At 39.8% G+C, this 21,957-nt stretch overlaps 1 protein-coding gene and 1 long non-coding RNA gene across 6 annotated transcripts in view; one reads left to right on the top strand and one right to left on the bottom strand.

The window, feature by feature from the left end:
- Nucleotides 1-21,957, bottom strand: part of DPYD (dihydropyrimidine dehydrogenase) — a 656,679-nt gene that overhangs the window by 579,809 nt on the left and 54,913 nt on the right. For all 5 annotated transcript variants that reach the window (XM_075131606.1, XM_075131602.1, XM_048859648.2 and 2 more), the window contains one exon: nt 14,141-14,256. In XM_075131606.1, the coding sequence (XP_074987707.1) occupies nt 14,141-14,182 (42 nt within the window). In that variant the 5' untranslated portion in view covers nt 14,183-14,256. The remainder of the gene's footprint in view (nt 1-14,140; nt 14,257-21,957) is intronic.
- LOC125640769 (uncharacterized) overlaps nt 1-21,957 on the top strand; it is a 75,739-nt gene that overhangs the window by 37,039 nt on the left and 16,743 nt on the right. Inside the window, exon 2 of the long non-coding RNA XR_007357898.2 lies at nt 16,186-16,303. This is a non-coding gene — a long non-coding RNA (uncharacterized LOC125640769). The remainder of the gene's footprint in view (nt 1-16,185; nt 16,304-21,957) is intronic.

The following is a 21,957-nucleotide window of genomic DNA, read 5'->3' as shown; positions in this document are numbered from 1 at the left end:
TGGCTGCCTCCATAATCCATACTCACTGCTACAGATGGCATGTGCAGATTGATGTAAATTCTAACACTGCCTAATATTGGACTTCACCTACAAATGGAATTATTGTTGAAAAATAGCAACAAGAACTGGGACTTGCTATGAAAGGTCTATTGAAATGGTTATCGGTTCTGAAAGCTCCTTGGAACTAATCATGTGGTTAATTGGATTTCTGTGTTCACGTAAGAGCATGGACCATAAGATCTAGATTCCCACTCTGTAGGACAAGTCTCTTCTAGAGCAAACTGGAGGCTGCAGCTCCACTGTCTGCCACCACACCAACTCTGCTGTTTCCTGTGCTGGAATCCCTCCCTCTGGTGGTGTCAACAGGAGGAGATAGATGGAATGTGCTGGGGGAAGTCTCAAGATTGATGCAAAATTAACATTGTTTTAATTTACTCTTTATATCATTAGGTGTTCAGATTTAATAACAGTGGAGACAAGTTTAAGAACTCTTTCTACATACTTGTAGATACACGGTGCTTGGAGAATAGCTGCTTATATTTGTTTTTAGTTGCTGGTTTTATTTAATAATATTCAGCATAATTAAAGAAATTTAGAAAAATTTCCACCTTTTCCTAATATGTGACAAGCCCAAGAAGCTTCAAGGAGATTACCTCCTCCTTGTCTATATATCTTTATTTATAACCCCCAGGTCCAAATGCAGACTCAAATGCAGTTTTATAACTTCCATATTGTTGTAATATTCTACATAGCTTATTTCATGTAATGTTAGTTATCGTATCGAGTGTTTGGGATGAGTTTTTACTTGGGAGTAAAGTTACTTCAGATTGCCTTTTTATCAGACAGTTTGTGTGATTACAAACATCCAACAAGAGAATCCCTCAGCCTCCTCCCCATTGTTAATGACTATGGGAATATTGTTTTTCCTAGGATTTCAGACAGAAGCGTTAGAAGGCATATGTAGTCATCTGGTTTGTCAAGGCCACAAAAAAACTAAGCCAGAGGCCTCCTCCTTCCCCCTTTACAGAAAGAGGGACTTCAGTTTTTAAACTAATACACAAAGAATTCTAGGAGCATGCATATTAGAAACATTTATACACATTTTGGTCTTCATGTCATTTAAGGACCACATGTATAGTTGGGAAATGTTTTGTGGAAGATGTTTGTTTATTCCTTAAGTGCTTAGAAATGGTGTAAACTTCTAAATGTTTGTTTAAATAAAAATTTGTAAATACAAGCCTTATAAGTGCCTGATACCATTGCCATATAAATAGTAAGATGTTTTGTGTATTAATATAGCATCAAAATAACCAGTTACTAGATTAAGTTACCCAATTAATTACAATATTATATAATTAATGGGGTCTTATCTGGTAGTCCTTAAAGGGAACAAGAACTTTCTCCAAGAATTGAGACAGTATCTGAAGTGTATCTAAGCTAAAGACAAATTATATAAAGTCTTTATTTTAAAGTAAGGATATTTGGATTTAAAATAGAATTTCAACTCTTATTCAGGCCTAATAAAAATAAAGGAATCTCTCAAATGATGGGCTAAATACAAGTTCAAAATGGTAAGGGTTGTTGAGACAGTTCCACCCATAAAACTGAAAAATACCACTGTTGCATGTGCAAAGAGATTACATTTTCATGAGCTGATGTTACCAGGACTATTCCAGGACAGTTTTAAACCAATGAAAGTGTGACAGCAACAAATATTTACATCCAGCCAAGCATGAAGGAGTGTGTCTTTCACCGCCCTCCAGTGAAGCTATGGAAGGAGTCGAGTATAAATCTCTGAATTAAGCAAGCAGCACAATACTCCCATCTCTTCACTTCCAGCTGCATTCCCGTTTCACTTTTATCTCAGCTTATCATCTCATCTCTTTCAAGCAAGCAAACAGTGACAAGACAAAAGAGCTACAATAAAGCATTAAACAGCAGCCAAAATTTATGTTGCCATCACCCTTTGGGATGAGCTGCACCAGGTGTGTGTAGCCCATCCATTGACCTCCACAGATGAAGTTATGTCCTGCTTTTGCAGTGTTACTTTTCCACAGGCTCTCAGAGCACATGGCACAGGTCTAGCCTTTGGGAATGGCCTTGCCCAACACAACCAGCCTCATTATTATGCCCATTACCAAACTCATGTCTGTACTAAATACAGATTTGCATTTTTCTTTTTATTCCTCCCAATGTCAGTCATGTGATGTACCACACTCCAATCCAATTTATTCTCACATAGCCAGTTTCTGCCCATCAGTGGGGGGCCATTTTCTTCAATTATAAATGTATCTGTTAATTGTTAAATCAATTTGTAAGTTACAGTGACAGGAAATTTTCATATAATTCTGTAAAAAGTTTCACCACACGAAGCATTTTTTGTACACCCTTTCAGAAACCACAGACTTGGCCACTCCTGTATCTATTTCCATTTTCAATATTACATCATTTACTTTTACATTAAGATAATATGGGGGAAGGGGACAAGTTGTATGTTCATTTTCCATCATGTACTGTCTCACACATCCTTTTATCCAGGGCTCTAAAGCAGGTTGTCCCAACTCCTCCAGCCATGTAACTAGTTCAGTGGCTTGAGTTGTAGGCACTGAAGGCTTCCTCTCAGCATATCCTTTGGTGTACTACAGTGCACTGTGGCAAGCCTGGTGTGGCATCTCCTCTTATTGCACTTTTACTCCCATGCATTAAAGCAATACTGCTCGTGATAGTGTGATGTCCGTAAACAGCAGAAACACAGCTCCCACCACAATCCAGAGAGACCTAATGATCTGCATAATCATCCTTTTCACCTGCCTGCTGATGCCTTTCTTCCCAGACACACCACAGTGAGGTCAGTTTATTTTCAAATTTTGGCACCTCTCTTTGTGGATTTAAAGAGCAGTGTGCACAGCTCCCTCTAGTGGCACTTCCTTGTAGTATGTAACATTCAGTCACCACTTAATTCACGGAAATTTACTCCAAAAGACAAATTGGTTTAGTTTACTGCACAAGACCACCAGGTTCTTGGTGTAAAGAAGTTTTTTTGTTGTTGTTGTTGTTGTTTTTTATAAAAGCACATACATGTGGTTTTAGCCACCAGGGTTAGGAATACAACCCTTTATTTATCAGTCTCTAACATTTTTATGAAAGCACTGCTTAAATCTAAGTATGTTGCAAAAACCTCCCTGTTCCATTAAATTGGAGGAGGCAGTCCATATTGCCACGCACAGCCATTTTGTATATGTACTCTTAAAATATCCCATTCTTGTCACTAGTTGTTACGTTCACAGCATATAAACAGATGTTAGATAAACATAAAGGTTATTTCTTAAGATCCAGAGCCTTAACACACATGAATCAAAGAGAGAGAAAGCAGGCTGCTCCCAAGGCGAAGGCACATAACTCACTACATCTTGCTTCAGGCTGGCTCTTCCTGTGCCAGGAAACCCCCTTACAAACTTAAATTGTTACCTTATAAAATTTAAGAATTTTTAGTACACTAAAGAATTAGATTTAAAGTTTCCTTGTAATAATTTGAGTGGGATATTGAAATGCAAGTGAAGTACAGTTTTGTAAATAAGTAACAGCTTCTCTTGTTAAACAGGAAAGTGGTTTAGACTATGTATTCCTGGAAAGGACACATACACTAAACTTGAAAAAGAAATAGATTCAATTTGAATTTAAAAATATTCATTAGAGCTCCTTGAATGGCTTCTTTCGAGTAACTGAATTTAAATATTTTCTTTGGTTTCATGAGGATTAGTTAAGATCACTCACCTTTGCCTATTTATAAACTGTTTCAGTTATCCATATTAACTGAAACAGGACTTTCCAACCATTAAACAAGATTCCTTTACCCATCCATAACCTTTTGCATTCTCTATGATACAATAAACCAGGACTTACTACTAATTTTGAAAATAAAATACCTTTGACCTTGACTCATTTAGAAAGGAGTGCCCCCATCAGAGGTAGGCCCACTCAAAAGTGTAATCTATGTTAAAAGCTCTCTACAGAGACACATACAGGAGATTGTAACAGAAGTAACCAGGTTTTATTACACCTGTTTTGTTAAATTTCTTTCTTTAAGAAGATACTCCTATTTAGTTGTGATGATTTTACTTTTGGCATCTAAGGCATGGCAAAGATCCCCAAGTAACTAAGTGGGAGTCAAATCCCTCAAAGGGTACTGAGAGACCATTAAGATTAGAGAAACAAGAAATGTTAGGTCAAGTTTATACATTTTCAGTGATTTTTGGAATAAAATTTGGCATTCAACATCCTTTCTACCCTACAAGGCATGACGGGAAGTGGAATGTAGTGAGGCTCTGTTATACTGGATTTCTAGTGGAATAAGGTCCTTGAAGGATTGAAGGGGGAAAAAAAAATCAAGGAGCTGTGCATGGTCCCTTCACAGATCTCCTCCATGAGTTTAAAGTGAGAGCTATCATAAAGTAGTCCAGACAATAGTGATTCTGGAAAAAAAAAATCTAGCAGTCAGTATTGCCTCACAGTGGTGTACGAGTAGTTGTGTGACTCCTATCTCCCACTAATTCCAACAAGTAACTAAATCCTTGTGCATCTCTTCATAAATTTAGAAGTAAGTGTGTGATTTAAGTTTCCATTAGCAAATGTTCAGCCTAAATCTGCATTGCAAATCTGCCCCTTTACAGTGGGATTTTGCAGTGGTCTACAGAGAAGGTAGCTATGCAGAATAACCCACTACATCCTGCAGTACATAAGCACAACAGGGTGTGTTGTAGATGGAACTATAAATTCCTCTTTTTGGGGAGGAGGCAGGATGGTAAATACAAACCCTTACCGTTCCTTTGATATGGCTTTTGTGCTTTACAATTCCATACCCAAATAAAAAAAAAGTAAAGTCACATAAAATGGCCACCCTGTGAGCTTTGAGAAGTATCCAAATTCATTTTAAACTAAAATGAACTGCTGTTTAGTGAGTCCACTAATTTATTCCAGCCATCTGTAGCAGTGTAAACAAAAGCTTTTCTCCAAAAATGCTTCATACTTTTTAGATGTAGCATGGACTAAAAACTTCAATATGATCATCATGAACAAAAAACACGAGGGAAGAGAACCCACATATTTTCACACCACAAACATCTTTGACAGTGGTCATCACACAACTCAGAGGTATTAAAAAGTAAAGCATTCTTCTGGCATAGTGTAATGTTTTCTATTTAAATGCCACCAAATGTTTCTTCTAAGATATTGTGGTAGGTGGAAAGATTTGGCACTCAATTCTTTCTGTCCATGGTAATGACATATTTTAGGCAAATCCTATGTTGCTGAGTTTGAGTCTAAGTACTAGGTTCATACTGCTTGTATTGACTAACTAGAAGACTGTCCTCCATGCACACCTCTGTCAAATTGTCCATCTGCAGTTCGACACTTTCCTTCTCCCTGCCCTTCCCCGCTACATGCTGTGGTCACTATGTTGCTAGAATATAGGTAGAGAGGATGTATTGCATGCATGTGTGTAAACAGAAACTCCCACAAGGCCTGATTATTCAAAGGTACTGAGCACCTGCAGATCCTTTCTATGTACATGGTAATTGAGTATGCTGAGCATCCCTGCAAATCAGCCCCAACATACTGTATATGTATGAAAAATATATTGGGCCTCATTTTAGAGATGCTAAGGAATAATAACCCAGTTACGCTGGGCCAAATCCCTTCTGTGGATTTTTCTCTATGGAAGGACCATGTCACCATTTCAAGTCACTGAGTTTCCACAGAGTTACCCCATCAGGGGTGAAGTAGTTTGCCCTCTTCTCTCAACACCTTGTAGAACAAGCAGAAGATGTGACCTTCCAAACTGACCAATTTCTGGTCTCCATAGGAAAAGTCTCATGGATTTTGGAAGAGTCATGTAGGGTTGTTCCATTCACACAAAGACTGAGTGCATCTGTGCTACTTCTACAGCCCCTGTGGCAATATGCCTCCCCCCCACCAAGGGCTTGCATGAGCTCCACTTTGGGAGCTAGTTTCAGTGTCTGTGTGGGGTAGGGTGGGCGTGTGGGGAGAGAAAATAAGAGTGTGTTGGAGAATGGGGACCTTATCAGATATATAAAAGGGCTTTCAGGTTTCAAGTGACATGCAGCTTTGAAGACTAGCTACCCAGTCCCATGACTGTGGTGCCCCAACCATGCAGAACAAGCTTCCATTAAGTTATGCTCTAGTCTTATTAGAGAAGCAGATGCAATACATCCTTGATTAGGTAACAACTGGAACATTTATTCCGGTAAATATTCAGAGATGATTCCCTGCCTAGCTCATGGCTGCCCAGAATAAGCTACCTGTCTCTTCCGATCCAGAGGGAGGTCACAAAGAGGTCTGCCTCTTTCAGAGCCTGACACCTCATATACCATCTACAACAGATCACTGTATGTAATAGGTCATGCAATGAGACACTGTTGGAAAAAGCCTTTAGGACAAGAAAGTGCTCAAAGGTCCTTAATTTAGGACTACATAAGTTATTGCTGGCTGCCAAACCAGTGACTGGAAAGAGGAACCTGTTGGAGGGAAATTGAAGCCAGCCCCTCCCCTGTGCTTGAGCAGGGGAAAGCGAAGCAAGTTCAACACATGTGGAAGTGGTAAAAATAGAGGTATTTAGCCACCTAAAGATGCAGATAAGCACTTCAGGTTAGGCACTTTGGAGGGCACTAGTGGGATTTATCTGCTTCTTTAGGAATCTAATTACCTTTGAAAATCTGATCCATCATGGTTCCACTGCAAGCCTGCCTCCTCCCTAGAACCCATGTCTGCCTCTGCATATGAATTTCATTTGGAAACCTGTAGGAATTTTGGAGAAAGATAGGAAGGGTTGAGGAATAGCCACTCCATGGAATGCTTCCTTAGGAAATTTACTGTTGCTAGAATCAATTTAGCTATCCATTCCTGCTGGCTGCAATGGAGGAATATTAGAGCAGGACTCCTTCAGAGTCCCCTGGCATGTACAGCCTCTAAGATCATAACATGCACACTGAAGTGGACATTAAAAATGAAGTTACTTATATATAGGTGCATATGTATGATGGAATGCCTATTCTCATTAATATAAAACCACAAAACCTATTGTGTAGTAGAAACCAGAATGCATACAAAGCATTTAAAATGCTTATATTTGCGCTAATAAAAATAGAATTAAAAGTATGTGGAAAAGGCCCACTGGGCTCTCAGCCTTATCCATAGGCTCTACTAGGAACTTTACCTATAATAAAGGAGGGCAGCATCTGAATAGAGACCTCAGGTACACAATTCCTGCTGATGACTATAAGAGCTAAGAGCAGAATTTAATGCTGAACCTCTTAAAAAAAGGTTTTCATTTGTTTTGCTATATCAAAAAGAAGTTTCTCTTCTCGCCAACTGTCAGGAAATATTCTCTTCTTAGGAGAAAAGAGTTAATATTCTAACAGTAGAAACTTATTCCTCTGTGCTGTCTGTATGCTGGAAATTCATATTTTGCTTAGTAATCAGAGTTTAATTATTGTTCAAGAAAATCTGTGTGACCAGGCCCACTGACGAATGTTAAGATGTACAAGAAGAATAGGCTATGCTCTGATGTGCACATGTAAGTCCTATTAATACTAACAGACAGTTGCCATGAAGGGGAGAATACATCTTATGCCTTAAACTACATCTTTTTTAATACCTTACAGAAATTCACGTTTTGAAACAATTCTCTTATGCACTGCAATTGTCAACCAAGTAACAGCAATTCTAATACATTCATCTGAATCCAGCATTTGAGGAGCTTGAAGAATTGGAATCTAAACAGCAGCCTCTTTTTGACAGGACCAGCTGGAGTTCTATTTCTAATTTGTTGTGAAGAATTAAGTGGTTGAACCCCATACCCTAGAGTATTTGACACAGAAGTCAACTGACTCTTGCAGTCCCATCACTTGAAAAGGTGCCCCCTAATTTACTCAGTTTATTAGTTTCTGCTCCTGAGAAGACTAAATAGTGGGCGTCTCAATTAAAAACTTCATGGTTCTACAAGGCCACAATTATGTCTGATTTTAAAGACATAGGAAGAGGAGCATTGTTGGAATACCGGATCACTCCAAAGGCTATTAATGGGACATGAAGCTTCCTTTCTGGCTCACCAGTTCAAATCTAGTCCTGTGGAGATTACCTATTTGATGGCTGCTCAATACCCTAGTTGGTATTTCACTCCAGTCCCTAGTGGGCAAGTATCCACATGTGATAGGAACCAGCCCTTTCACTGAACAGGGGAAAGCAGCAATAAGTTACAATCCATTCTTATGTTATTTCACCCTTTCCCAATAATGAACAGTTGGAATTTACCTGTGAAGAAAGGTAGTGAAGCACCTCCACAGCAGATAGGCCCTTAGCAGTTTGGTGCCCAGAAAGCAAATGGGAAAAGTAGAAAGACAAAACCTAAATGAGGTTTTCCATAGAGCAGCAGCTTTAGGAAAGGAGTTGTTTTCAGATTAGCTTGCCATTGGCCAGGTAACTCTTACTTTCCCAGGAGGGAGCTGCTCTCTAGTAGGCTGCCTGGAAGCCAGCTGACCTCTTTTCACCCAAATTCTACAAGAGCTGGTCAGGAAGAACATGCAGGAAATGAAGGAAAGCTGTTAGAAGATATACCTATAAATTACATTCAGCTTCATCCAAGGACTAGGGGATATAGAAGGAAAAAGGACAGTGAAGTTCTTTCCTAATGGAAGATGGGATAACTGATGCTCATATATATAATAGCAATATTTGTTCTCCAAGTGTGAGTGTCCTTGGTGTACTAACAGTCTAAAATCAGCTGATGTAGTCTATTGGACCATTTTGACAAAGTTCCATGAGCACATTGCAATACATCGTAACTATCATTACAATTGGTAATAACTACCACCTTGCTGACTGTCTCAGCAGAAAGACACTAAGCATGGAATAAGTAGAAGGAATGAATTCCTGCAGAAGGTGCCTACAATACATGAATGGGGGAAATTTTCACTACTGCTTCCAGAGCGAATAGCTTTCATCCCAGCTTTTTCTAGTGAAAGTCATTAGGATAAGCCAGCCTGTATCATCACTTCCCCTTGAATTTAATTAATTGAACAAGAGATCACTATATCAAGCCAAGCTGAGTCAATGTTATTAGAAAATTCTCCTTATCCAAGCTCATTTGCACTATAGCAAGTAACCCATTATCACAAGTACTGCCAATCAACCCTTAGTTTGCTAAGGTTGCTCTTCCCCCATATGATATGGTATGAGCCTGCTGTCAGGTGGATAAACCACCTTGACACCTTCCCTTCTCCCCACCCCTCAAGAAAGCACTCATGCCTCAGTTCTTTGCCTCCAGTCTTTAGTCTCACTATTCCACACCATTTCATCAAATTCCCCTGTGCTGTCTCATCTTCCATTAAACCCTATGCAGAACATCAGTCCAGCCAACCACAACATTTGCAAATAGAACTTTTACACAGAGCAAGTCCCTCTCTTTTACACAATTGTTGTTTCAACCAGATTCTATATAAAAGGGGCTGTCACAAGAAGATCCCAACTTGCAGGAACAAAATCAGAATCTACTATTGCCACACCATTCCTTTTGCACCATGCACTGTCTCTCAGGCAGTGCTGGATCTAAGCCAAGCAGCAACTGCATGGTGTTGCTGAAGCTGTCTGTTAAGCTTATTTCACAAAGAAGTGCCAGCAAAATAATGTGATTTTTGCTCTTACATTCCATGTCCAATATATCCAAAAACTCCCTTTCCCAGATCTGTAGGAATGATCACCTCTCACAATGACAGCTCCTAAAGCTCCCAGATTTTAGCCTGCCAAACTGCATAATAATCTCCTGTTATGACAGCCGAACCTTTGTCGGTGGAATGACTGCCCCAGTCCTGCATAAATATACTTCAAAAATCACTAGAATATCTTCCATATTCCTTGGCATGTTTTAAGCACCCATATACTGCCAAAGCAATTTAATTTAAAAAAAATTTCAGCAACTAACATGATCAAAAACATGTGATGTGATATTACACTCACTGTAAATTAGAGTCTGTATCATTGCTGCTGGGCATATTTAAAATAATCAAAGAAAAAGAGCGCAGAATGAGAATCTTTCCGTAGTCATAGAAGGAATCAATAATGGTCACATAACTGAAGCTATTATAAACAAATGAAGCAATGCACCATTGGGCAGATTCTTAGCCAGTGTAAATTGTCAGAGTTCCATTGAAGTCAATGGAGCTATGACAACTTATACCAACTGAGAATATACTCTCATTTCTGCAGTTGAACAACGGTATAAGAGTGACTGTTGGATCTGTTTGTTGCATTTATCGGTTATCTCATCTTATTCTTATATTGTGAGCTCTGTGTTAACACATAACAGAGAAGGCCTTGATATATGACTGGGGCCCCTTGGTGATTCCATAATAAATAATATAATTTGCTTTAGGCCTGATTCTGCAACTCTTGCTTGTGTTGAATATATTAATGGGCCACCTAATATGTGCTACTTGTTAGGAATGCACGCTGTGATCATACAAGATATAGCTGAGAACCCCCAGTGGGAGCTGAAACTGCCCAGGGTCAGTGGGATTTGAGGATTCCCAATATCTTACAGGGATGAGTCCTAACTGGTTTTGCTTTCTCTACAACACAGTTTCTTTTAAATCTACATCTCCAGTTCATGCTGCTTCCACACCAAAATGAAGTAGTAATATATGAGAATGTAATTCTAGACTGGAGCTGTATGCAGAAGAGAAATTGGGTATCTGAATATGAATATTGTAGGATCTACATTTACTGATGACTTGTTATACATCTTTTAAAAAGGTGGAAACAGGAGATTTGAACTAGATGACTTTATGTCTAGAATGCCTTTGTCTAATGTGTTAGAGGAAAATATGATTTGCAGTTAGAAGATTTCATAGCTTTTATTTAATTTAAAATATTTCATAAATAGGGTAGTACCTATGGATTATGATTTTTAATTGTGAAATGTTAATTTAGTAGTTACTTATACTATCAACCAACGAATAAAGTTTATATTTTATCACTAGGGTAACAGTGAACCATTACATTTAAAAATTGAAAAACTTGTATACTGATGAATTTGTAATTCCCTCATGCACATTGCTGAAGGGATCGTTTCAAAGCATATCTAATATTGCAGAAGATCTGTCTAGGTGTTTGATGATAACTTGCTACAAAATTATCCAGTTAGAAATGTTATTCATCAAGACACCACTGAGTTCTGGAAAGACTGAGAAACTCTACAATGGAGTGTTTGCAAACATGGACAATTTGGTTGACTGAGGTTTAAATGACAAAGTATTGATTAAAGTCTTTCTCTCAGTTAAGTTTTTCCCATTTAAAAGAGGGGAATCAAAGCCGTTTATGTTTCTATTACAAGAGACTATAAAAGGACAGAATTTCCTCTCCGTTAGGGTTGCTTCATGCTATCCCATTGTAACTGCCCACAGGTAGGGTTGCCAGGTGTCTGGTTTTCAACTGGAACACCCAGTCAATAAGGGACCCTGGCAGCTCTGGTCAGCACTGCTGATCGGGACATTAAAAGTCCAGTTGGTGGCGCAGCAGGGATAAGGCAGGATCCCTGCATGCCTTGGCTCCGCACAGCTCCCAGAAGCAGCAGCACATCCCTCCTCCGGCTCCTATGCATAGGGGCAGCCAGAGGGCTCTGCACACTGCCCCTGCCCCAAGCGCCAGCTCTGCAGCTCTGATTGACCGGGAGCCGCAGCCAGCAGGATCGGTGCCTGCAGATGGGGCAGTACGCAGAGCCGACTGGCTATGCCTCCACATAGGAGCCGGAGTTGGGACATGCTGCTGCTTCCGGGAGCTGCCTAAGGTAAGCGCAGCCTGGATCTTGCACCCTGATCTACTCCTGCGCCCCAACCCCCTGCCCCACTGATGTCCCTCCCATCCTCTGAACCCCTCAGCCACAGCCCAGAGCCCCCTCCTGCACTCCAAATCCCTCATCCCTGACCCCACCCCAGAGCCCGCACCTTCAGCCAGAGCCCTCATTCCAATCCCCTGCCCGGTGAAAATGTGCAAATGAGGGAGGGTGGGGTAAGCGAACAACCGAGGGAGGGGGGATGGAGTGAGCAGGGGCAGGGCCTCAGATGAGGGGCAGAGCAAGGGTGCTCAGTTTTGTGTGAGTAGAAAGTTGGCAACCCTACCCACAGGAAGAACACAATGGTTTATTAGCTAATCTGCCAACCTATCCTTGCTGTCATGCACCTTACAATGGGGTATGTGAGTGGGCTTCCTGCTGGTGCCAGAGATTCCCCTGTGACTATGACCACCCATTGGGAACCATCGGCAACTGGCATTAGAGCAGCCTGAGTTACACTGGGGGACTGGACTGACTCACAGCCAGGTCAGAATCAGAAACCGAAGTGGTAGGTTAAAGCTTCCACTGCAACCTCACACTCCTGAGTACTGCTCAGCCACAGATCAAGACCTTGGTTTTCTGTACATTGTAAGATATCCCATTTAAAGCATAGCTGATTTATGTGCACTGTGAAATTCTAGAGATATGCTAGTATCATTCAGTTTTCTGTTAACAGAAGAACAATACAGAGGGATTGAGGATTTACTTCAGATTTACTTTTGGTTAACTTTTTCACGACTGAATGGTGCTGGCAGCCCTCAATGCACAGAAGAGGTGAAATGCAGGCCCAACTGAAGCGAATGGGAGTTTTGCCATTGACTTCAGCGGGGCCACGATATCACCCAACATGTACAGCACAGACAGTAGCCCTGCAGAGTTTCCAATGCTATCTAAGTCCAGAACTGGGGTCTGGTTCATGTCCATTTGATCTTCCTCACAAGGCTGCCGACAGTGATTCCTATTGTGAGGTAGATGGATGTCCACTAATGACTGGACTGAGACTACCAACGTTGTTTATAGGACATCAGACACTTAAGAGCGAACTTCTAACATTGTGTAAGAGCTAAACTATATCAGTAACAGAATATGGGCTTGATTCTACTCCTGCTAACTTCACTAGAGGCCCAATCAAACCTTATATAGAGAACTGAAGACTGCAAATGTATTTTAAAATATTTCAAATTCCATCCACCCCAATGCTTGTTGGCCAGATTACGAAGTTCAAAGCTTTGTGCTTCCTTTGCTACTGACGATGACATTATTAAACACAGAAGTGCAGTACAGTGTTCAGAATTCAAATGTATCTGAGCCAGATTTTGTGCACAGTAACCTAACATTAGGCACCTCAATTAATGTGTGGGCCTCTAAGTAATTGGCATCATTTTCACAGGCACTGAGCAGCTGCAGCTCCCATTGAAGTTACTTTTACTTCTGTTACTGATTTAGGATTTTAAGAACTTTTTATTTTAGGTTTTTTTAAACAAGAGACTTGCACCCCAGCTTTCAGACTGATGTCCAAAGCAAAATAAATTAGTCTCAAGATTCATCAGCAGCATTAAGCCATCATCCTCTACCTGTTCTCTGCCCACCTCAAATGAACAGAGCGGTGGGAGGTTTCTCAGAAATACAGATAAATGCCTGTGTGTGTTTGTCTCAAACTTTTTTCTTTTCCAAGAAAGACCTTGGTATGTTCTGTTGCGCCTCCCACTTTCTCCATCCTGCCCCAGCCTCTTGCTTTTTGTGTTTAGGTTTCCTACTTCTTCTTCTCCACCCCCAATGCTTTTAAATGCCAGAGTAGCACCCCGTTACTGCCTGTGCTCTTCTCCCCAGTCTCCCCTTTACATTCCCCCCACCCCATATTCTGTTGTTCCTTCCCTGCCTCTGTTCTTAGCTTTCGTGATTCTCTCTTGCAGCTTGTTCTGACTTTAAGCTCTTCCCTACCCTGGTATTCAGCATAATTACTTTCTCTCCTATTAGTCTTGGATTCATTCTTCTCAATCCAAGAGAAAATGAGTGAGCTCAGTGCCAGATTGGAAAAGTAAGTACTCTTTTTTAAATAAATGGATACCTTGCTCAAGTAGTGCCTAAGATGAACCGTGTGTTTTTATATATAAGCTTCATCTAGTTGTGAGATTTTTTGGGAAGTATTATTTATGCTTTTGCTGTATTTAGTCTAGTAATTAACAGGTCCACAGGGCATAAAGGAAGACTGCTATATCTAAAGAAGAGATCCATTACCTTCTGTCTGATGGGTCCTGTCTCTCTTGGGATGCACAACATGTTGATGAGTGGTAGTCAGGCTTCTGTTTGGAGATAGCCCAGGGCACCAAAGTGGGCCTTGACAAAATATCGTTCTGAAAGAGAAGGTTTGGAAATAATGGAATTAATCCAGCCACAATGCAGGATGGATTAGTGGTTCCTTCTAGTCAGGATGATTTTAAATACTAGTTAGCTTCTCAATTTTTAGCTACTTAGAAGAAGAAACATGCCAGTGGGGGATAATATAGCTTTTCTTTTCTTTGTGTCTGCCACAACAGGAAAACATGAAGAAATATTTCATGCATATCAAATTACTTTTATTTATGGTGTATTTCACAATGTATGTCACCTCCCATTACCAAATGTGCTGCAGCAAGGTGTGAAGTTAAAACGGAACATCACACTGAATGCAACATCTTTACTCCATGGGGGAAGTATAGCTGTAAGTACTAAACTGCTGGTAAAACAAACATACTCTAAAAACTAGGAGGATATGGAGATGTCTAATCTACAGTTGAACATGTTTCCCATTACTGCATGCACAGAGACCCAGTGAAATAGTTCTCCATGCATTAAAATGAAAATTAAAATGTTTAGTAAACAAAGGGGGGGAAAGTTAACAGGCCAGATTCTTAACTGTGGTAAATGAGCATCGCTCAGCTGCTATCAATACTAGTTGAGGATTTGGCTCATTTTGTGACAGACATCATTAGAACATGAAGCAGAGGAAGTCCACTTCTAGAAACTGTCATTTACAATCTTCAGCAAAACACCAGAACCTTCCTGAGCCTGGCAACTCTTCTTCAATCCTCCTACAGGCTATCCACCTAAAGAATCTCCCTAATGTAAAGCATGCTACAGAAACCACCCCATTTCCTGTAGCTCTATGCTTCAACTGAGCCTTTATGGGAATCAGGTGTTCATAAGGAAATCACCTGATCCCTTCCCAGAGGGGTGTGCTAATCCCCTCCAACAGGCCCAAACATCTGTTTCTAAAGGGGTCCACTTCAGAACAAGTTTATCTGGCTCCAGGCTCACTGGACCTTAAAGAGACAGACTACCCTCTTACAGCATACTTACATATTTTTCTGAAACAGGGTCTAAACACAGTGACCAGCAGCATCCCTGCTAATTTGACACTAGCCTTTTGTCAAAGGAGATTATGAATTGTTGCAAATATATGATTTTTTAGGTGGCCTGAAGACTATGATGAAGTCCACAAACTCATTGTCATTCAGATTTGAGTCAAGATCTCCCAAACCAATACTTAGCCTCCAGATTGCAGCTTTCCTCTGCATCCCTGGTGGAGACCTGACCCTCCCAGTGTTTTTGCTGTGTGGTCCCTTTAAGTGAAAGTTTATTTTGACTTTGTATATGAAGCAGAGCAGAAAGTCATATTAACCAATACAGAAGATTATGGATTTGACAGAGCACAATGTAGATCAAAACAGTTTTAATCATTACCCCCTGTTTTAATTACTACTTGACACATTATCTCTATTGTCCTTCTACAAGTATCCTTTTTGAATTAAATATTAAAGACGAGTCACAGCTGAAAATATATGCAGTCTACAAAGAAAATGGCTTTGAACTATTTAAAATGATTTATTGTCCACATTTCTTTATGAATATTTATTTGCCATAACGAAAGCAATTTATTGAAGAGAAAACATGAGGCCCAGTTAACTGAACATTTGCATACCCTATTGGTTAAAAAGGAAAGGGGAAAATGTAATGCTAAAATCATTCTAATTCTATATTTTTCCTGTTTACAGTAGTTAATTCAAAATATTGCATGTGGGCAGAATGCACATGTTGGGTGTCTTAGGAATTCAGAGACTGAAAAGGAGAGATAAATGACCTACAAATAAGTGTGCCAATCTCTTATATGTTTTCAAAAACATAGATGTTCTAACACATGTCATGTGTATTGTTAAGCTTTGGATAGAGCCTAACCATTTGTTTCCAAAATACTCCAAATGGTTATCACAGCTTCCCATTTTCAACAAAAACATGTGCTATAGGTCCTGATCCTGCAAGGTGCTGAGGGTCCGCAGCGATCTGGCAGGCACCCCTGGACTCCCACTGAAATCAAGGAGAGGTGAAGGTATTCAGCATCTTGCAGGATAGCGCCCTTTGTCTGTAAGTATGAACACATAACACCAAATGAAAGATCACACACAATGATTAGGAACACTGCCGTCTCCTGTTTGTCAGCAGAGGAACAAAGTGATTTGCAGGATTTGATCAGCTGCCCAAAATTTAACATTTCACCATAATGAATACAGAATTAATTCTCATATAAGAAAAGCAATCACACACTGAAATTAAAGTGACAAACGCACCCTGTAACATCTTTGCAGCATTCTGATAGAGAGGTACAATATGGTCCTGGACAGAGTTGATATTGATTTTCATGTTTTCTTTTCTTTTAGATTTTTTAAAGCTTTTTCTTTTAAGTACTAGAATGCAAATGGAGAAGTTGGATTAGTATCAACAATTCAATAAAGAATTTCAACAGTTTTTTACAATAAAACTTTATTTGTATCAGAACAGTACATATTGTATTTGAAAAGGGTGAATTTAAGATGTAATAATACTAGATTAAGGATGGTTATGTGGTTAAAACATAGACCTTGGACTTGTCACTTAACCTCTCTGAGCCTCAATTTCCTCCTCTGTGAAGACGGAATAATAGTAATCCCCTACCTGAAAGCAGGTTGTGGGACTAATTCATTAACATTTGCAAATTACTTTCTGATTCTCAGATGGAATGTACTCTAGAAGTGCAAAGTATTATTATAATTTACTCTCTATGTCTATTGAGTTTTGCAACAGAGAACACAATGCATTGTTCTCTCTGATTTGTCTGAATACCACAGTTTAAAATTCTAGCTGTTGAGTTTTTCTAGTAATCCGTTACAGGCACAGTGCGTTATCTGTCGTTTATATTTAGGTTAACTCCCAGGTCTTCTTTAAACTTCTGCTTTTACAGTGTTTTACAAATAATTAGGTCTCAGGTGGCTGTGTGGTGTAATGGAGAGTGCCTTGGCCTTTTAGAGGGTGAAAGGATTCAGAGGTACTGGCTTTGCATCCTGGCAGAGTTTCAGTTCTTTTAACAGTGGGGATAATTAACCATATGAACAATTAACCTGGGGTTGTGCTGGATTCTTTTTCTACAGCAACTTTGAAATCAAGATTAGAAGTTTTAGTAAGAGATATGCTGTAGTTCAAATGGGAATTAATTCAGGGAAGTTCTATGGCCTGTGTTATGTAGGAAGTCAGACTAGATGATCATAGTGGTCCTTTCTGGCCTTATATTCTATGGATCAAGATAATCCTGTGAGCTAGCTGAGTAGAATTACACTTACTGTGCCTATGAATACACTAAATCACAGACAGTGTTTACATTGTCCAAGGTCACAGTTCGTATTAGAGCCAGGAATAGACCCCAGGAATTGTGACTCCAAGTCCCATGCTCTAAAATTGGCTACATAGTTTTGAAACACATCATCATATATTCTGAAGTATTCTTTAGTTATACTTAATTGGAAATCTACTGCAGACAGAATGCCTGCTCTTGTTCCTGGGTAACACAAAACTTTCTACTAGTAGTCTACCAGATCCTCAGTTTACTTGCAAAAGCAAAACCATTATTCACAAGTGAAGCTATCCAGATACATTTCCTCTGGTTATTATCTGCTGGATAGCTGGAATCTAATGGCTAAAATCTATATTTACTTTACATAAAAACTACTGGATATGACACTGGTATCTTGTAGTTCCAATCAGCCTCCTGGTATTATAGTAGTGCTTTTATTTAACTGTATTTCTACTGCGCTCAGTCTGCTAGAGTTATGCTAGTTATTTTACATGGCATCTGCATTGTATATTGTGATAATTGAAAAGTCAACACAGCCCTGAGGCAGCATCACAATGGGATGGGAGTAGTCAGTGGCATAACTCAGAAGAACGAGACAGGCAGGCAACAACAGAGGGGAGCCACTGGCAACAACTGAATGTACCTGCATAGCAGTCAGATTGAATCAGTATTGTAGAAGGCCTAGTAGCCCATGGAGCCAGACACGCCAAGGCATGCAGGACTGGCAACAACCAAATAAAGCAGTGCAGCAGTCAGAGAGAATCTGGACTCAGGATGTGATAACACCATATGATGTCATGGTGCAGGATAAGTGATGTGTCGCTGTCTGTGAATATCTTTGTTACATAAAATCAACCCTTTATAGAGTAATTCTGATCCATTTGCTGGATAGTTTCTGTTGCCGTGAGGATTATTAAATACAAAGCTAACAGCAAGTTGCTCCATTCATCTGTTTTTTAAAGAGTATTTCAGAAACACACCATATATAAGTATCTGGCAGTTATTTGAATATTCCTAATCAGAATTAAATGCAATTACTCAAATTAAATGGCTAGACTGGGACGAAGTATCTTTTCCTATTAGCTGCTGTGGAAAGACAAATGACCACAGATGTGGTAAAATGGGAGTGGTGTGAAGAAATGAAATATTTCTTAACTGCACTGTCAACTTTTTTTCTATGTGTTCCTTCTCACAACCCCAACCAAACTTAATTAGCAAGTGATTTAATTGGGGATTGGTCCTGCTTTGAGCAGGGGGTTGGACTAGATGACCTCCTGAGGTCCCTTCCAACCCTGATATTCTATGATTTATAACATCTATTCATGTGGCCAGGATGTGATCCTTGTGACCTGAAGTGCTGTCACAGAGGCAGGTGATTTTATCCATGAAGCAGGCAAATAGGTCTTTCAAGTGGGAGGTGCTAGGTTCTATAACTGAGCAGATGGAAGTCTGGGCTAACAAATCAATTCAAAATATGCAAATATTTGGCTCTACGTACTACAGCAATGCTACTGGAACCTGAACCCTCACTACAGAATACCAGAGGGAGGGACAACATAAGAATGACCATACTGAGTCAGACCAAAGGTCCATCTAGCCCCGTATCCTGTCTTCCAACAGTTGGCAAGGCAGGTACTTCAGAGAGAATGATCAGAACAAGTAATCATCAAGTGATCCATCCCCTGTCGCCCATTCCCAGTTTCTAGCAAACAGAGGCTAGGGACACCATCCCTGCCCACCCTGGCTAATAGCCATTGATGGACCTATCCTCCATGCATTTATTTAGTTCTTTTTTGAACCCTGTTATAGTCTTGGCCTTCACAACATCCATTGGCAAAGAGTTCCACAGGTTGACTGTGCGTTGTGTGAAAAAATACTTCCTTTGTTTGTTTTAAACCTTCTGCCTATTAATAGTCTAGTTCAGGGCATCTTAATTTGTGGGAGCATGACCGTGAAGTGGATTCCCAGAGATCAATTGCTGAGTCACACCCTACTGGTTGGGAATCTCCCCCCTTCCAAAAAAAATCAGTAATATCACACTGGACTTGGCCCAGTAGAAGCCAAATCAGGAAAGCAAGGAGGAACTCATTTCCTTTCTTCTTTCTGCGTCACCCCTGTGCCCCCCCCTTATTGTTCCCTGCCCCACTTCCTCCTGTGTGAGTGCACACTATTTGTAGCACTGGGACTCCTGTGAGAGTTTACTATTTGTAGTGCTGGGGCAGGCAGGTCTAGGCCAGCCCATAAATAAAGGCCCACCCCATCAATTAAGGGGGAGGAACCACTGTGTGTATACAGAGGATAAGTGAGAAGCCTTTTATCGCTGTCCATCCCACTAGATCCACCCTGCACACTGAGTGCATGCCCCCATCCATACTTCTACACCCATTCTGCCTGCAGGAATCCTCTGCCCAGCAGCTAAAGTAACCCATGTTTCTTGCTGTGACCCCAATGTCTCAGACTTCTGAAGGACTGTGTAATTTGAATATATCACAGTAAAAGAAACCTGCAGGTAGTTTTTGTGTCCTGGGTGGAAAGAAGCTGAATACCAGTGGTCTAAATGGCAAATGCCTGGGACTGAGAGTTAGGGCTCCTGTCTTGTGTCCCTCACTATTGTGACTTTTTGCAAGTAAGGAAACCATTTTCTGCCTCAGTTTAGCCATCTGTAACATAGATCTAATAATGCATATTTCCTGCTCCAGCTACTGTCTTAATTAATTATTGTTTGTAAAGTTCTTGGAAATTCTCAGATAATAGGAGTTATTATGTGTGCAAAGAATTGTCACTTTTAATGATAAAATAATACAGCAATATGCTTATTTCTTTTTCCCTCTTTCATTTTATCTCGTAATTTCTGTTATTCTTCTTTTTCTATCTTCTCTGCAATGTACGGGGAGACATCAGTATTCATATTATTGCAGGAAACTTATTTAGATAGTCAGTTCAGTGGCAGGACATATTACTTAGATTATCCAAGATAAATACTTTTAATTAAGTAAATTTCCTATACAATTTACTGTGGACAATACCATCATAATGGGCATTACTTCTGCACACTAAATCTTAATCTTCACCAACTCTGAATGAACTTTGTACAACTCCTATATAAAATGTATGCGTATTGTAAAGCTGCCAGCCTTTATATTTGGCAGTATGACAACAGATATATGGCTAACAAATTTTTTACTGCCAGTCAAAATTCGTATCAGATATGTAAATGAGGTCAAATCCATGCTGGCATATTATTTTCAGTTTTTATTAAAAGGTTAAATTGGGATTATCATAAACTCTCTCTTCAGGTTCCTTAATAAAAAAATATGACAGTTAAAATCTGATGAGATTTCTTGGAAGCATTTTTTGAAGGTTGTAACAATAAAGCCAGCAGGCCCAGTGCAGCAAAAGTAAGTATTTACTGAGCAAGAGATGAATGCTTCTTTCCAGTTATTTTAATCATTTTACAGTCTATGGATTTTCTAAATCTATATCTAAAAAAACACCACTGTAACCAATGCCCTATCCACCAATATCTGAGGACATCACAGTTTGGAAGTATTTTTTTTCTTGTGACACCACAGTCTTGATTGTCTCGTCTGTTATTCTGTTTATACCATATTTAGGCCAAATTCTGCTGCTTCTACTCATACTGGGTATCCTCATACTTGGTCTATTTGAAATCAGTGTAGTAAGGTATGACTAAGTGTGAATATGTGTAGCAGAATGTGGCTCTGAGAATTCAATGGAATGTTCAATTTTGTCACCTGGGGAGGCACCAGGGTCCAATGGAAAGGGCACTGGACAGGGAATCAAGAGATCTGGATTCTGTTCCTAGTTCTGCCACTGACCTACTGTGGGATCTTGGGCAAATCACTTAATCTCTCTGTGCCTCCGTTTTCCCTCTCTCCTTTTGTCTGTCTTGTATCTATTAAGATTATAAGATTCTCAGGGCAGAGATTGGTTCTCACTGTAGGTTTGCACAGTACGGCCTCAGTCTCAGTTAGGGCCTCTAGTTGCTCATCATGATAACAATCATCATCATAAAAACAAATGAATTGATAATACTAATAATTGATCCGTTTCTATAGTAGGGTCTTAATGGAGGAAAGTCCTCTCCTTTCGGGACTCTTCATCCTTTAGCAAAGTTCTCTCTTTGCTTTCTCAGCTGGAGTTGAGAGGCTGGCTTTGTAAATCAGACAAAACTTATCATATAAATAGGAACACACATCTTTGATTATAGTGAGTACTGCCTTGTCTACAATTTACCCTCTCTGCAGTAAAGGACCCAACATGATTAAGCAAAGAAATGATAGATTACAAAGTATTTGTCAGGATAGGAAAAAGATATTTTGCATCTAACTAGGAGATGATCATCAAAAAAACAATGAAAATCCAGAAGAAAAATATTTGAACATACAATAAA

This window comes from Caretta caretta, chromosome 8 (genome assembly GCF_965140235.1).
Source record: "Caretta caretta isolate rCarCar2 chromosome 8, rCarCar1.hap1, whole genome shotgun sequence".
NCBI classification, from domain to species: Eukaryota; Metazoa; Chordata; order Testudines; family Cheloniidae; genus Caretta; species Caretta caretta.
The sequence above is the reverse complement of the archived record's forward strand: the minus strand, read 5'-3'. Positions and strand labels throughout refer to the sequence as shown.